At 40.1% G+C, this 15,321-nt stretch overlaps 1 protein-coding gene across 9 annotated transcripts in view; it reads left to right on the forward strand.

The window, feature by feature from the left end:
- The first annotated feature begins 187 nt into the window (after positions 1-187).
- LOC114354660 (zinc finger protein 569-like) overlaps positions 188-15,321 on the forward strand; it is a 31,193-nt gene continuing 16,059 nt past the window's right edge. For 5 of the 9 annotated variants that reach the window (XM_028307158.1, XM_028307175.1, XM_028307182.1 and 2 more), the window contains exons 1-5: positions 188-454; positions 1,049-1,199; positions 1,770-1,850; positions 2,708-2,758; positions 5,799-5,963. In XM_028307158.1, coding sequence (XP_028162959.1) covers positions 311-454; positions 1,049-1,199; positions 1,770-1,850; positions 2,708-2,758; positions 5,799-5,963 — 592 coding nt within the window. In that variant the 5' untranslated portion in view covers positions 188-310. Of the gene's footprint in view, positions 455-1,048; positions 1,200-1,769; positions 1,851-2,707; positions 2,759-5,798; positions 5,964-8,159; positions 9,109-10,683; positions 11,571-12,627; positions 12,906-13,892; positions 14,541-15,321 lie in introns of those variants that run through there. The other 4 variants (XM_028307212.1, XM_028307205.1, XM_028307219.1 and 1 more) reach the window with 4 other exon arrangements.

Raw genomic sequence — 15,321 nt, forward strand, 5'->3', positions numbered from 1 at the left:
GTTTTTTAGCCGTGACAGTTCGCGATTTGTCAATATTTTTGACAATGATGACTTTGATGAGTCACAGTATAATAATATCAGTGTTACTGGAGAAAGCCCCCCCCCCCCCCCCCGTATAAAGGTTACTTTTTTTTATAATTCTGGTAATTTCTGACTAGACCCGACTGGCAACACTGGATTGGTTTAAAAAAATAAAGAGCAACAATGGCGGCGTGTCCACATTAAAATTTGTGAAAATTCTCTAAAATTTATGATAAAACTGTTATCACAAGTAATTTAAGCCTGCACAGTGTAATGTTAATCCTTAAGAATGTCGGGGGAGAGTTGGAAACTTGAGCAGAATTTGTGTCGCTGCTGCCACAGCGAGGGCGCGCATAAAAACTTGTCCGAGGCTTGTATTGACGGGGAAGACGAAATTTTATCAGACATGTTACACGATACGCTAGATATTACTGTAAGTCCGTAATTTCTTTCATTATACTGTATTAGAATTCTTTTAAAATGCTATTGTTCGCTCTTGCTTTGTGTATCAACATTACTTACTTGTTCTGCAATTCCTCTGCTCTTGAATTGATTTTTTTTTAATAAGACACCTCTAGTTAACCTCAGTATTGACTAAAATCATCCAAGTACACAAATGGTCTATTTGGGGTGGGGGCTACAACACTATTCTTAGATGGGCACAGCCCACTCGGCCCCCTATAATAAATATGCCTATGCAGTCTTCACTAGTTTTTGATCCAGGGCTTCCATATAATGTATTATGTTACAGTGCATTTACTTTTACATTCTTCCTAGTGACCAGCCCTGGCTTCGCACGCAATGATGATACTAAATGTTTTGTTAGTTGGGTCTGATTCTAATTTGCATGAAGAATCGGCTGATACCAAATCTGTACTTTCGTACATGTCCACACTGATTAACAACCCGATCCAACTATCAGCCAACCAAGTTGGTGGTCTGCGCCTAGGCTTAAACATCTAAACATACATAGGGACAGACAGCGGAAAGCAACTTATTTTATACAATGTAATGTTTGGTGTTCCAGATAAACCCGGTCACGGGCCCTCTCGGCCTGGTCACGTACACGATATGCGAGCCGTGCATGATGCGGTTGCAGGACGCGTGGAGCTTCAAGCAGCAAGTGGTGGACTGCGAACGACGCTTCCACGAATTATACAGTAGAAACGCTTTGAAAAGTATGTAACACATTTTTTTTATAAATAAAATTTTCACTATATTTATGTAACATCTTTATTGCACACTAAAAAAAAGAAGTGGTACAAAAGTCGAACTTAATGTCATGTGGCATTCTCTACCAGCTAACCTTAGGCAAAACAGAGAATTTGAGTAGGCGGTGCAAAATAGTGCTCATACATTCAAAACTAGCAATTTTTCTCCTTTCCTATTCTTCAACAGCATCACGGAACAGATTTGCTCATAGCCTTGGGACTGATTGCAAATGAACAAGCAAAAAAAATGTTTCTTAACTAACCTACTATAGCAAATTATAAATAACTTGAAAAAATCGAACTACTTAAGGCGGGAATCGAACCCACAATTGCCCCGTGACTGCTCTTCCATCTGAGTTACTTAGACACTGGATGAAGCAGTCGAAATTTTCAATTGTAACAGCAATCGCTCGGCAAGGCAATTCGATTTTTTTCAAGTTATTTATAATTTAGTTTGAATAGCAACTCTAAATGCTAAGAAATTTTAATAAAATATACCAACACAAACATACATAACATAGCATTTCTTTGTTACAGTGGATCCGGACAATGTCATCGTAGTAGATGTGAAGCAGGAAGTCGATGTGCCTATTGTTGTCAAGACCAGTCCAAACGAAGGTCTGTAATTATATCAACCAATGGACGTAGTGTGAGTTTACATCAAAACGCATTTGACCAATGTCAATCAATACTGCGTTAAAAATATGTATGAAAATTTTAGTTCTTGATAGTTTCCACTAGGAGCGTACAATCTTTCATACATTCAATGACACTTTTACGTGCTCGTTAGTTACGACGTTTGATGTAAACTCACACTAAGGCTAAGAAGAACTCACGGCGCGATTTTCACGGCCCGCAGCTTCTGTAGAAGGCAGATACTCATGAAAAAACTAGCACAACTCGCGCCGTGAGTTCTTAGCGTAACTGTAACCGCTCCCGTGAGTTTTGAAATAAAACCGCAATTCCACAACCGCCGCGGACGCGGGTGAAAATCGCGCCGGGAGTTCTTAGCCTAAGGGCCACACTAGCGATTTGCAAGCAGAGTGGTCGACAAAACGCTGCCGCTCCTCCGTGTTGAAACCGCTTGTAACTCGCCAGTGTAGCAAGGCTCTAAAGCCCTCATCATCGTCATTTCAGCGACAGGACGTCCACTGCTGGACATAGGCCTCCCCCCAATCATTTCCAGATTTACTGGATGGTAGTGACTTACATCCAGCGCTTTCCTGCTGCCTTTATGAGATAAAAACAGTATTATAATACCTTATAAATGATAAATAAACAACTTGAAAAAATCGAACTAGTTCATGACTATTCATTAGTCCGTCTTGTGGGTGGACGTCCTACACGTCATACATTACTTATTAAAATTGATAAAATATTCATATGTCCATCTCATTAAAATAGTTGATGATTGATGATAAATAATGATAATTGACTCCTTTAAGCAATTAAATTATATTTTTTTCATTCTACAGGTGTCAAAGAAGAAAGGCTACACAGTGACGATGACGATTTCCTACCAGTTGGTCAGTATTTATTGTTCTTTATTAATACCTTGATTTATTTCTATCCCAACTAATATTATAAATGCGAAAGTAACTCTGTCTGTCTGTCTGTTACGCTTTCCCGCTTAAACCTCGCAACCGATTTTGATGAAATTTGGCATAGAGATAGTTTGAGTCCCGGGAAAGAACATAGGATAGTTTTTATCCCGGTTTTTGAAACAGGGACGCGCGCGATAAAGTTTTTCTGTGACAGACAAAATTCCACGCGGGCGAAGCCGCGGGCGGAAAGCTAGTTAAATAAATATATTATTATGATAATAATATGATTCTTTGACAGATTAAACCAAAATATGTAATAGAATCTTGCTTATCCTATTAACCGTGTGTTTTCAGTAGAGTCTGTTTCCCTACTCTTGCCGTGGAAGTCGTAAATATGAAGCGATTAAGCGTGATACGAGGGCTGCACTAAAAGTATCGGGAATGTAATATTTCCACTGTTCCAGTCATATTAAAATCTATTTAATTGCAAACTCCAGGGTTTTAAAAATCGTATACCATTTATTTATTTAAAAACTAGCTGACCCGGCGAACTTCGTACCGCCTTAGCGTAGAGATTTTCTTAATATTTTTTTCCGTAAGAACCATCTTTGGACTTCCACAAACATTTAAAAAAAAGAATTATCGAAATCGGTTCAGCCGTTCACACGTGATGCCGTGACAACGCGAAACGGGTTTCATTTTTATATATAAAAAAAGAAAAAAGATTCTCGGTCGTATCACAAGGTCTTGTCAAACTTGTTTAGTCGTTGAGAAAATGGAATTGACTCGAGAAAATTCAAGAGCGATGATTTATTATGACTTTTGAAGTGGTTTAACACAAAAACAGTGTGTTGACCGGATGATTTCTGCATTTGGTAATGAAGCCCCATCCAAATCCACAATTTATCGCTGGTTTCCTGAATTTCAACGTGGACGTGTCAAGCTCAGTGATGATCCCCGTCAAGGTCGTCCAAAAACTGCAGTCACCTAAGAAAACGTTGATGCTGTGCGTAAGCTGATTGAAGAAGATCGACATGTGATATACCGCGAAATTCAGGCAACTTTAGACATTGGCATGAGTCAAATACAAATAATCTTGCATGAACAATTAGGTGTAAAAAAGTTGTTTTCCCGATGGATACCGCATTCGCTCTGTGAAGAGCAAAAAGCGGCTCGCGTTACTTGGTGCGTCAGAACTCTCGGGAGATTACATGCAGGATCCTCAAATGCTGTATACAACATCGTATCAGGTGACGAATCATGGATATACGCGTACGAACCCGAAAAAAAAAACCAGTTACGAGTTTGGGTGTTCGAAAATGAATTAAAGCCAACAAAAATAGTTCGTTCACGGAGTGTTGCAAAAAAAATGGTGGCTACGTTTGTCTCCAAAACCGGCCATGTTGCGACTATTCCTCTTGGGGGACAAAGAACGGTTAATGCAGATTAGTATGCTAGCATTTGTTTGCCACAGGTCGTTTCTGAACTCCGTAAAGAGAACTGCAACCGCCGCATCATCCTCTATCACGACAATGCGAGTTCTCACACCGCGCACTGAACAAAAGGGTTTTTAGACCAAGAAAACATAGAATTATTAGTCCATCCGCCGTACAGCCCCGACCTAAGCCCTAATGATTTCTATACTTTCCCTAAAATAAAGAATAAATTGCGTGGTCAGAGATTTTCATCACCTGAAAAAGCTGTGGAAGCCTACAAAACGGCCATTTTGGAGACCCAAACTTCCGAATGCAATGGTTGCTTCAATGATTGGTTTCGTGTATGGAAAAATGTGTCAAATTTCGCGGAGAATACTTTAAAAAGCAATAAATACATTTTTAAATGGAAATGTTGTTTCACTTCCTTGATTCCCGAAATTTTCAGTGCCGCCCTCGTAAAGTCCGGTCGCCGAGCAGATATAATTTCGTCCAATGACCCCAAGCTACCCATCCTTATCGCTCGCGCGTAATTATATTGCTGTCGCGACTGTGCGACGGGCGGCCGCAGTGAGTGTGCGAGCGCGAATAGCAATTTATTTACGCTCGAGAGCTAAGGATAGGTTGGGGTCAATGGACGAAATTCTATCTGCTCGGCGACCGGACTTTAGAACATAAATGCACAGGTGAAGTGACATTGACAAATGTTAGAATTTTCCATGCACAAAAATATAGGGATAATAATATAGTCCCACGATTCTGAAACGTGAAGTGGCAAAAATCTTAACTGATTTTTTGTCGGCCGATAGTTTAGTCGGGCAGTTAATCAGTATGGGCATGTATGGAAGTGCGCACATTACACCGATTTGGTATCGGCCGATTCTTCATACAAATTAGAATCGGGCCCAACTATCGGCCAACTAAAAGTCGGTGGTCTGCGCCTAACCTTAAACTAAACCCAGTATTGATATTAGGGCCTTCCAGTAATGTCATATTATATGGTTGTCCAACGTGGCCAAAATCGGAACCAGCGATGCGGTATTGACGGTGTCGCCCCCTGTCAATGTCACGGGTGGAACGGTTCAGGACATCCATAGAAAATAGACTTTCTTTCTTATTTAAATTTAATACAGATGACCCACGCTGAACTGTCCCACCAAACTCAATGACAGGGGGGCGCTACCATCGTTCAACTATAATAATATTGTTTCCAACATGGCAAAAATCGGAACCAGCGATCCGGTATAGACGGTGGCGCCCCGCTGTCAATGTCATGCATAGGACAGTTCAGTATTTTGGAACTATACATCGACTTGAAATGTCGCGTAACGTCACTTTTGAGTAGATTTTTTTTTACTCAAAAGTGACGTCACGCGACATTTCAACTCAATATGTCCTGTACTGTAATGATTAGATTATGAAAAAAATACGTGTCCAATATTTTTTTATTATCTGTCTGACGCGACAGAATTTTGATTTCATTACCCAGTCATCATCCCTATTGGCAACATTTGTAACTTCGGACAAAGTTTTCCGAAATAAAAACTAGATTAGATACAGACTCTTCTAAAAAGCAAATCCCTTTACAGACGACGTCCAATCTGACATATCCGACCAAGAACAGACCAAAAAGAAGCGCAAGCCCCGCGGCCGGCCCAAAGCCCCGCCCAAGATCAAAAGAACGCCCCGCCACGCCCAGAACAAGACGCAGAAGGTGGACGACTCGACGGCGGACGACGGGAAGGAGAAGAAAGGTAGGTGTCTTGATTACACTGAAAAGTTCGCGCGTGGAGTTTCGGGGTGTTTGATGAGAGCTGAACGTTCTATGGTTCAATTTTGAGTATTTTTTTTAGTCAAAATAGGGAATATGCATGTTTTACATGACGTCACGCTCATCTAATTTCTTTCAACGTTTTTTAAACTCGTGTTATCTTTTCTATTTCTGCCCGGTCGGTGAGCACGTAGAATTTTGTCCAATGACCCCAAGCTGCCCATCCTTATCGCTCGCGCGTAATTATATTGCTGTCGCGACTGTGCGACGGGCGCCCGCAGTGAGTGTGCGAGCGCGACATCTACATAATTACGCGCGAGTGATAAGGATGGGTAGCTTGAGGTCATTGGACAAAATTCTACGTGCTCGCGGACCAGACTATAGTTTTAATTCAGTACTTTTTGTAAAGGTAAGATACCTGTATGCTTTTTTAAAAGTTTTTTTTACATTGTATAATTATTATCTTTTATAAACTATGCATATTCCCTATTGTTTTTTGACACCATTTATCCATAATTCTAAAGCACAACTTCCTAAAAGAATATCATTAGCTTACAGACGAGCTACTGACGTGACGATAATTTGTCGCTGATAGCAGAGTAAATACAAATGAGTAGGTCATCTTCATAGAAACCTACTCATTTGTATTTACTCTGCTGATAGCTAGGAAACGCTCATAAAAGTTTTACTTAGGGCCACATAGCAGGGGAGACAAATGAAAAGTTCATAGGTCAATTCGAGTTAGAAAGCCTTCTCGTTTCATTTTATACGATTAATACAGATTTTAAAGTATTGTGCTCATTATTGAATAACGAACAATCTTTCGGAAAGGATAATAGGATTTCACAGGATATATTTCAGGTTTAAAATTGATATCAAACGTTCAGCTTTCCTCAAAGACCGTCTAATTATATTTTCTTTCAATACAGCTTGTGTAATAATAAGCTTCTATAAATATACACACTTACTTAAAAGCCTGGTCCGTGAGCTCGTAGAATTTTGTCCAATGATCCCAAGCTACCCATCCTTATTGCTCGCGCATAATTATATTGCTGTCGCGACTGTGCGACGGGCGCCTGCAGTGAGTGTGCGAGCGCGATAGTAACATAATTACGCGCGAGCGATAAGGATGGGTAGCTTGGGGTCATTGGACAAAATTCTACGTGCTCACGGACCAGGCTTTAGTCATAAAAACTAGCAAAAGACATGTATACAGACATTCGAAACTCCATGCAGAACCGATTGTATTATGTGCAGATACGAAAATGCATTTGTATTGTCTCTCGATTGATAGAATCGACATTAAAATCATCGATTAAAAAAAAATATCGATGTTATGTAATTTATTGCAAATGACTCGGATACTGATTCAGAGACCTGTATTATCGTCACATTTGTTCTACAAATAAAATTATTTGATTTAAAAAAGTTCTCAAAGATAAATTTTTGGATGACTTAAAAACCTTAAAAAAACACTAACATCGAATTTTGATTTGTTTTAAATTTTTAGTGCATTTTCGTATCTGTGCAATTTGTATTCTATTTTTCTGTGTGATTTTATCTGAATTGACTATTATTCGTATCGTGTGACATTATAACTCTTATGCCATTGGAATATAAACTACTTTACCCTGACATTCGAATCGGCTTAGGCTTTTAAATCTTACGGCGTTAAAAGATGCGTTTTTTTTTTAAACGGCAAATGCGTTAAGTGACAGAATAGAGCGGTTTTTAGCTTAACTGGTACGTTTCTATACACATTTTAATATAATTACAGTATTTATACATTCGTATTTTTTTTCATCTGTGAATATTGTTGCGGCTTGAAATATTAATTTATTTACTACTTTTTGCGATAATTACTCTTACTTTTGTTTATTATGAATTCTCTAGGGAATTTTTGAGACCATCTTTTTCTTAAACCTTACAATATTAGCCCATATCCTTACCATTTTTAACGGAATTTTTTCCCACCACGTTTTAACCTTACTACCTTGTATTAAGGTCCAAAAACGATAACATTTTGATGGCGTGTACGCCAAAAAACCTATTGAACATACAAGTGACTTAACCGCCCTGTTTAAAATGCCCAAAACGACCACCCCGTCACTGGCACGCCCCAAAAGAACATTCAAGAGAAACCAAGAAGCAAACTGAAATGTTTATTTTGTTCTTCTAGACGGTAAAGCTGCCAAGTTCCGCCTCAACGACGGGGACTATACTCGGGACGGGGATATATACCAATGCGGCCGCTGTGATAAGCGTTACGACAAATTTTTCTCGCTTAAGTTTCACGTGAAGACAAAACACTATCACATAGCGAGGTACCCGTGCCCGTTCTGCGAGGAGCAGTTCATGACGCCCGCGCCTCTCACAAAGCACAAGCTAAAAGTACACAATGTGGACGACAGAATCAGTTGCAACGCTTGCAAAGGGATATTCAACTCTAAAGTGCAGCTGCGAAAGCATATCAACAATTTCCACATGATGGGCGAACGGTATAAGTGCGAGTCTTGCGACTACGAATCATTCAGCTTCGAAGGTATGTACAAGCATAAGTTCAAACACAAGACGGTCAAGGATTTCCATTGCCGGTTTTGTAGGAAGGCGTTCTTGAGGAAGACGACTCTGGATCTGCATGAGAGGATACATACTGGAGACAGGAGGAAGGTGTGTGCTGTGTGCAGCAAGGCATTCGTTCAGAAGGCCAGTCTGAACTATCACATGACTAAGTACCATCCAGAGGTCAATTATTAGTGCCAGTGACGTTAGTGGGATGTGTCGTTTTTTACGTGAACAGCACATTTTTTTTGTATTTATTGTTAAAATGTTAATTTTACATGATCTATACTTAAAATTGTTTAATCATACGTCTTCATGTGCAATAGAATTTAAGCTAAATTTGATCTTATTACATGTTAAACTTACATATCAATGAGAGAAGAGGCAGGCACGCCCCGTAAGTGTGAATACGCCATTATGTGTGCGTCATGACGTCATATTATGTCAAGGAAAGAATTGGCTACGTTCGTCAACAACCGAGTCATTTCTTACGTAATTAAAAAGTAATTTTGTTATAACAGAGACCGTAATATTTTTACATAAAGTATATTTATGTCAATCTTTATTTAAAGCGTGATACGTAACAAAACGTTAGCAGAATGGGTCGGGTGTATGTACCCTACTATTCCCACCTCTCGTTCCCACCGCTGCAACTCCTGTGTAGCCAGGATTTACAGCTTGACCGCCAATAAAAACCCAACCAATGAAGGTCAAGTTTGTCATAGGGGAAACTTAAAATTAGTATAGTATGGTCGGTTAACTTATAGTCAATACTTCTCTGCAATCATCCAGTAAAGCCTTAAAAAATATATTTGTGCAAGTGTCATTGCTCTTCTTAATTTCGTTGCGGGTCCAATGCCAGTTTAACTTTCCACCGGGACAAACTTGGTCTTCACTGGTTGGGTTATGGCGGTCAAGCTGTAGATCCTGGCTACACAGGAGTTGCAGCGGTGGGGACGAAAGGTGGCCACCTGACCAATGTCGCATTTTGCCAAATTGCCATGCACGATGTTTTAGTACATTGTTTTTATACTTTTTATTTCAATTGTTGAATAATAATAGTCTTGTGTACTGTTGTTTGAAATGGTTATTACTCTTTTACAATATGAACTTTTTTACTTGTAAGAATATTTTTTTCTTTCTAACATACAATCAAGAATCTTGTTTTTTTTTGCGAAACATAGGTAGCAATTACAATACAATACAAATTGCTAATAATCATTAAAAAATAAAATAAAAAAAATTGCCAGAAATCGTAGTAGAAAAAAGTGACCGTATTTTGCAGTCAGATCAGTATATTTATTTTATTTATTCTGGACTTCTTAAAAACCCGCATTTTTGTATAACTTGAAATATAGGAGAAATGAATCTATGACCATTGCTTACCTAAACTAGGAAACCTAACTGTTGTATTTAGAAGATATGGGGAATATTTTTATGCACATAGTTATTATTCATATTGTAATATTAATTAAATATAAATAACTATTATTTTAGAAATATCACAGGTTACATTTATGAATTACCTTCCATTATTTTTATTTTTTACTGTAAATCGTTTTTCCTTATACATACATAGTACTATGCGTAGTACATACTCATATAGTTATATTTGTTTTTATACAACAAAGCAGCCGTGTTTAAGACTGTTGTAATGTAATATAGTTATAGTAATATAACGTGTTGTAAAATGAAAATTAAAGTAATTATTACATGATTTGTTTATTTCATTTGATATTTTGCTAAGCTCTACGAAATGATATTTCGCCCAATACCTCCTGAATTTTGTCGGTTTAGTTTAAGTGTGGAACAGAAACAAACATCCATTCTCACAATATAATATTAGTAGGAAGGATATAGACGTGTTCAAAATGTATCAAAGTATCTTTAAATTTACTTTAACTGAAGAACGCAATAAAAATAGTCAACTACGTAAATTACATGGCGTGTGTGTGTGTGATTCAGGTATATCCAAAGAAAGCAATTAAAGATGAACATATTTATTCAACGAAATCAAAATCAATAACGCGACCTGTAAATCAACACATTCCACTTAATCACAACAACTATGAACTCGTGAATCTGTAAAATATACTCATATAGCCCGGACGAAGAAAGTGACGGCCATCTTTCTTCTACAGGGAACAGGAAACGCCCGGACTATTACAGCGTAGCGAACGAGCGTTACACATGCAACCTCTGCGAGCGAACGTTCGCGTCGCAACCGCTCGTCTCGCAACACCACCGCTACGTTCACTTAAAACGGCGTCCGAGAGAGCGGAAATGTCCCCACTGTCCTCAAAAAGTCCCAGGGTACCTCCGTGCGTACCATTTGGAAGAAATCCATGGAATTCCAGCTCCATCTTGTGGGGTTTGTCAGAAAAGGTTCAGGTTCCCATGTGAGGTGCTAAATCATCAGAGGAAGGTGCATCTAGTAGAGAGGACCGCCACTTGCGACGTCTGTGATAAGGAGTTCTTCGATGGTTTAAGTCTAAAATCCCATATGCTTACCCATGGTAATTTGAGAAGGTTCAAATGCGATTTTTGTGGGCAGCAGTTTAGGTGGAAGAATAACCTGAAAGACCATATTTTAGTGCACATGGGGGTTAAGCAGTATTCGTGCAAGATTTGCAATAAAGCATTTGTGCAGAAGTCGTCGGTTAAACAGCACACTTTGCGGAACCATTACTGATTTGATCAATGGCAGGCAAGAATGGAGATCATCATCAGCTCATGTAGACTCCACTGCTGATTTACTTACGCCTGTATTCACAAACAATGCTTGCTTAAGTGAGGCAGCAAATCGAACGCACAGCGTTGAATAGAGCTCTGTGATTGGCACGTGTGTCACCCTATGCGTCCACGCGCACTGTGAGACCTCATAGCCTCATTTTTGTGAATACCGGCGTTAAGAGTCAAATAGAGAATGGAGATTATTCTATTTTTTTGATCCAGCAGTCTTGGGATATTGCTGGTGATCTTTTTAAAGATTTAAGGATAGCTGCGATACAAAAATTTGGAATTATTGTCTTTTCTATGGGAATATTCACTGTATGGTGGACCTAGGGGGCTACCCCCTAACGCCTACTTACTTAATAATACAACTAACTGAAAATTAAACACTGACTTTCATTAACCTTATTATAGGATATGTCACACTGGATGCGGTCTGCGGTCAGGTCAGATTACTTTGACCGCAGACCGTATACAGTGTGGCAAATCCTTACATGACATTACAACCCTAAGTATGCACAAAGTACCAACCTAAAAACCGTAAATAATATAAATGGTTCTACCAGCTGCCTAGGCTAGAAAATCGCTCATATTATTCCGAAAGAAATCGTGTCATGTGGAATTTAGAATAAGTCGAAAATGATAGGATGCTATGAAGGTTAGTAAGAATTCCAAAATGTATCTTGATTATGAGCTCAAAACTTATTATACACACGGCGTCAAAGCACCGGCACCTCCCGCGACATACTTTTAAGCGTACGCTTAAAATGTATCTTTATTAGGATCCAGTGTCTCTTCTTAAAGCGACAGGTAGTTACGCTTGAGCCAACTTTTATGATTATTAAACTGTTAAGTTGGGATTAATCGCTCCATCTGTTAAAGAGGACACGGGAGATCATTATTTAGTTTATTTATTGGGCTTTCAAATAACACCAATATTTATGGAGAACCATGTTTGTGTTAGAAGAAAATCTTAAAGCTATTGTCGCGGGAAGTGCGATTTCATTGACGCGGAGTGTAGTTACGGCCGGAGATCCAAAAGTGGACCTTGGTAATCTTAGGCAGGGTACTCACCTGCCATGTAGCACGTAACGTAGCATGTAACCAACCTTCAAGTGAGTACGGCACGGCTCGTCCACGGTCATCCCGTATCTGGCTGCGAGCTCCTGGATCCTACTGCGAGCCGCCTTTGTGCTTGCAGTGATACCGCCACTCGGCGGGTCGCTACGAACCACGCGCGAGCAGTAGCTTGATACAGTATCTGATACATTACATGCTACACGGCTAGATGAGTACCCTGCATTAGTAGGTTCAAATACCAGCAAGATGCTCACCCTATCTTTCTTTTTTAGGGTGCGCTGACCAAAAATTGATGCCTTACATCCTCAAGGAAAACGACGGGGTCAAAGAGTTCATATGCAGCTGGTGTAGAAAGCCCTTTGGGAAGCTGGGACTGTTCTCGCAGCACTATAGAGATGTGCACCTAAAGAAGCGGCCTAAGTTGTATGGCTGTTACTTGTGTCCAGCGAAAGTGCGCACCTACTTGCGTACGAAGCATTTGGAGGAAGCTCACGGCATCCCAAGGCCGCAGTGCTTGGCATGCGGGAAGAAATTCGCATTCCCTTTCCAGGTAGTCTTTTAGCTGTCCATTTAGAAGTAATTTATTTTCCGCAAATTGTCTTTTAAAAAACGGTTTTACACGTTTTAGTTTAAAGATCAGAGATCTGTCAACCCATGTGACCAGCTCTCAAGTAACTTTGTAGCCTGCTTGAAACATGCTTTTAAAATCAAATGAACTAATCCAATCAATCAAATCTAATGTCCAAATAACTAATTTAGACATGGCTAAGTAACAAAGAATTGAATGACTGAGTAGCGATCTTTCGTAGTTTGATACTTTCAATAAGTAACTTTTTTAACTTACATGTCCCTAATTTGCCGTCGTGCAGTCCTGTTGTTCCCAGGGAGACAACAGGATCAATCCTATTGTCTCCTCCAGGAGGGGCAATCAGGAGGACAACAGGACTGACCATAGCCTATGGCCTATGCTATAGAACAGGGGTGGCCAGCCGGTCGATTGCGACTATTAGTGCAGTCGATCGTGGCAAGGCAAAAATATTACATGATTGTGTACTAAACTATGCTGTTTCATTTAAGATTTCAAGAAGTATGTAAGTGGCAGATGCCCAGGGTTTCGTTAGTAAACAGTAGATCTATGTCTAATCAAGTTGGCCACCCCTGCTATAGAACAATCTCTCCTTCATGGTCTCCCACTGGGTGGACCAACGATCTGGTGAAGGTCGCGAAAAGTGCGGACCGGTCGTGGAAATCCTTGGGGGAGGCCTTTGTCCAGCAGTAGACGTCATAACTAACGAATAGAATAAAAGGTTCGTTCGTTCGTTTCAGCCAAATGACGTCCACTGCTGGACAAAGGCCTCCCCCAAGGTTTTCCACAATGAACGGTCCTGCGCTGCCCGCATCCAGGCTCTTCCCGCGACCTTTACCAGATAGTCGGCCCACCTAATAGGAGGCCTGCCCACGCTACGTCTTCCAGCCCGTGGTCGCCACTCGAGAACTTTCCTGCCGAACAAAGGTTAAACGTTCCAAAACCTTTCAGGTGATCCAGCACCAGAAATTGGACCATATGAATGAGAAGCTGTATTCTTGTACCGAATGCGATATGCAATTCAAGAACCAATCCTACCTGAAAAGGCATTTGCCGTCTCACTCGTCGGAAAGACCGTACCAGTGCCAGTATTGTGACAAAACTTTCAAGTGGAAAAAGAACCTGACTTCGCACCATATGATGCATCTAAACGACAAGAGACATTTTTGTTACGTCTGCGACGCTGCGTTTGTTCAGTCCTCCAGTCTCAAGTATCACCTTATGAAGAAACACCCGGACTTTGCTTAGGTGTGTTTTGTAACGTAGGAAAAGCCTATAAGCCTGTGGAAAGCAGCTGGGAATGTTACAACCAGGGATGTTATGGATATGAAGTTTCGGTTATGGATACGGTTACGGATATTAGAATAATATTATACCGGTTACGGTTACGGATATGAAATCATTTCGGATTATTCGAAAGTTTCAGATAATTTCGGTTACGGATATTATAATTTTAAAAATGTTAAATTCAAATAGCAAGATGCTGTGCGACCCACATAGCCACTTTATGTAGTTACCATGACGACACCTATGATCAAGGTAAAACAGGCGGGGATATTAGATGGTGCCAGGGAATGCCAGACAAGTAACAAATATTAAGATTTAGACTTAGACTCCGCCTTTATACGAAACTATCCGAAACTTTTGAATCGGTTACGGTTACGGATATTTTTTTAATTCGGATATCCGATAGTTTCGGTTACGGATATCCATAACATCCCTGGTTACAACCGATTGAGCTAACTGCGCACCTCGCTGGAATGCGACTCCCTCGCACTCACCCGTATATCTCCCCGTATTCGCCCCGTTCATCCGAATCAGAACGTCGATGTGACGTCACCGTCGCCAGAGTAAATACAAATGAGTAGGTCATCTTAATAGAAACGCAACGAGCGCGGTTTGTATGTGATCGCGCCAATACGTATGCGGCGCGCACGCACACACTGACAAAATTTAGCGTGGATTAGCGGGGAGTTGCGCCGAATTTTGTTTTTTGTTGTGTGCGTGCGCGCCGCATACGTATTAGCGCGCTCACAAACAAACCGTGCTCGGTGCGTTTCTATGAAGATGACCTACTCATTTGTATTTACTCTGCCCCTACAATACTTACCTAAAGTGTCTAACGCCCGTATTCACGAACATTACTATGAGGTCTCACAGTGCGCGTGGACGCATATGACACGCGAACCAATCACAGAGCTCTATTCAACGCTCTCCTTTCGATTTGCTGCTTCACTTAAGCAAGTATTGTTTGTAAAAACGGGCGTAAGAGTGCATACTTAAAAAACTTATTTGCCCAAAATTGCTGTATTTAAAACATAGTGAAATACATGTCATCATATTATTTTTTACTGTTAAGTATCATGTTAACTAAATCCAA

The sequence above is a fragment of the Ostrinia furnacalis genome, unplaced genomic scaffold (assembly GCF_004193835.3).
Source record: "Ostrinia furnacalis isolate ACB-3 unplaced genomic scaffold, ASM419383v2 OfSCF0194, whole genome shotgun sequence".
NCBI classification, from domain to species: domain Eukaryota; kingdom Metazoa; phylum Arthropoda; class Insecta; order Lepidoptera; family Crambidae; genus Ostrinia; species Ostrinia furnacalis.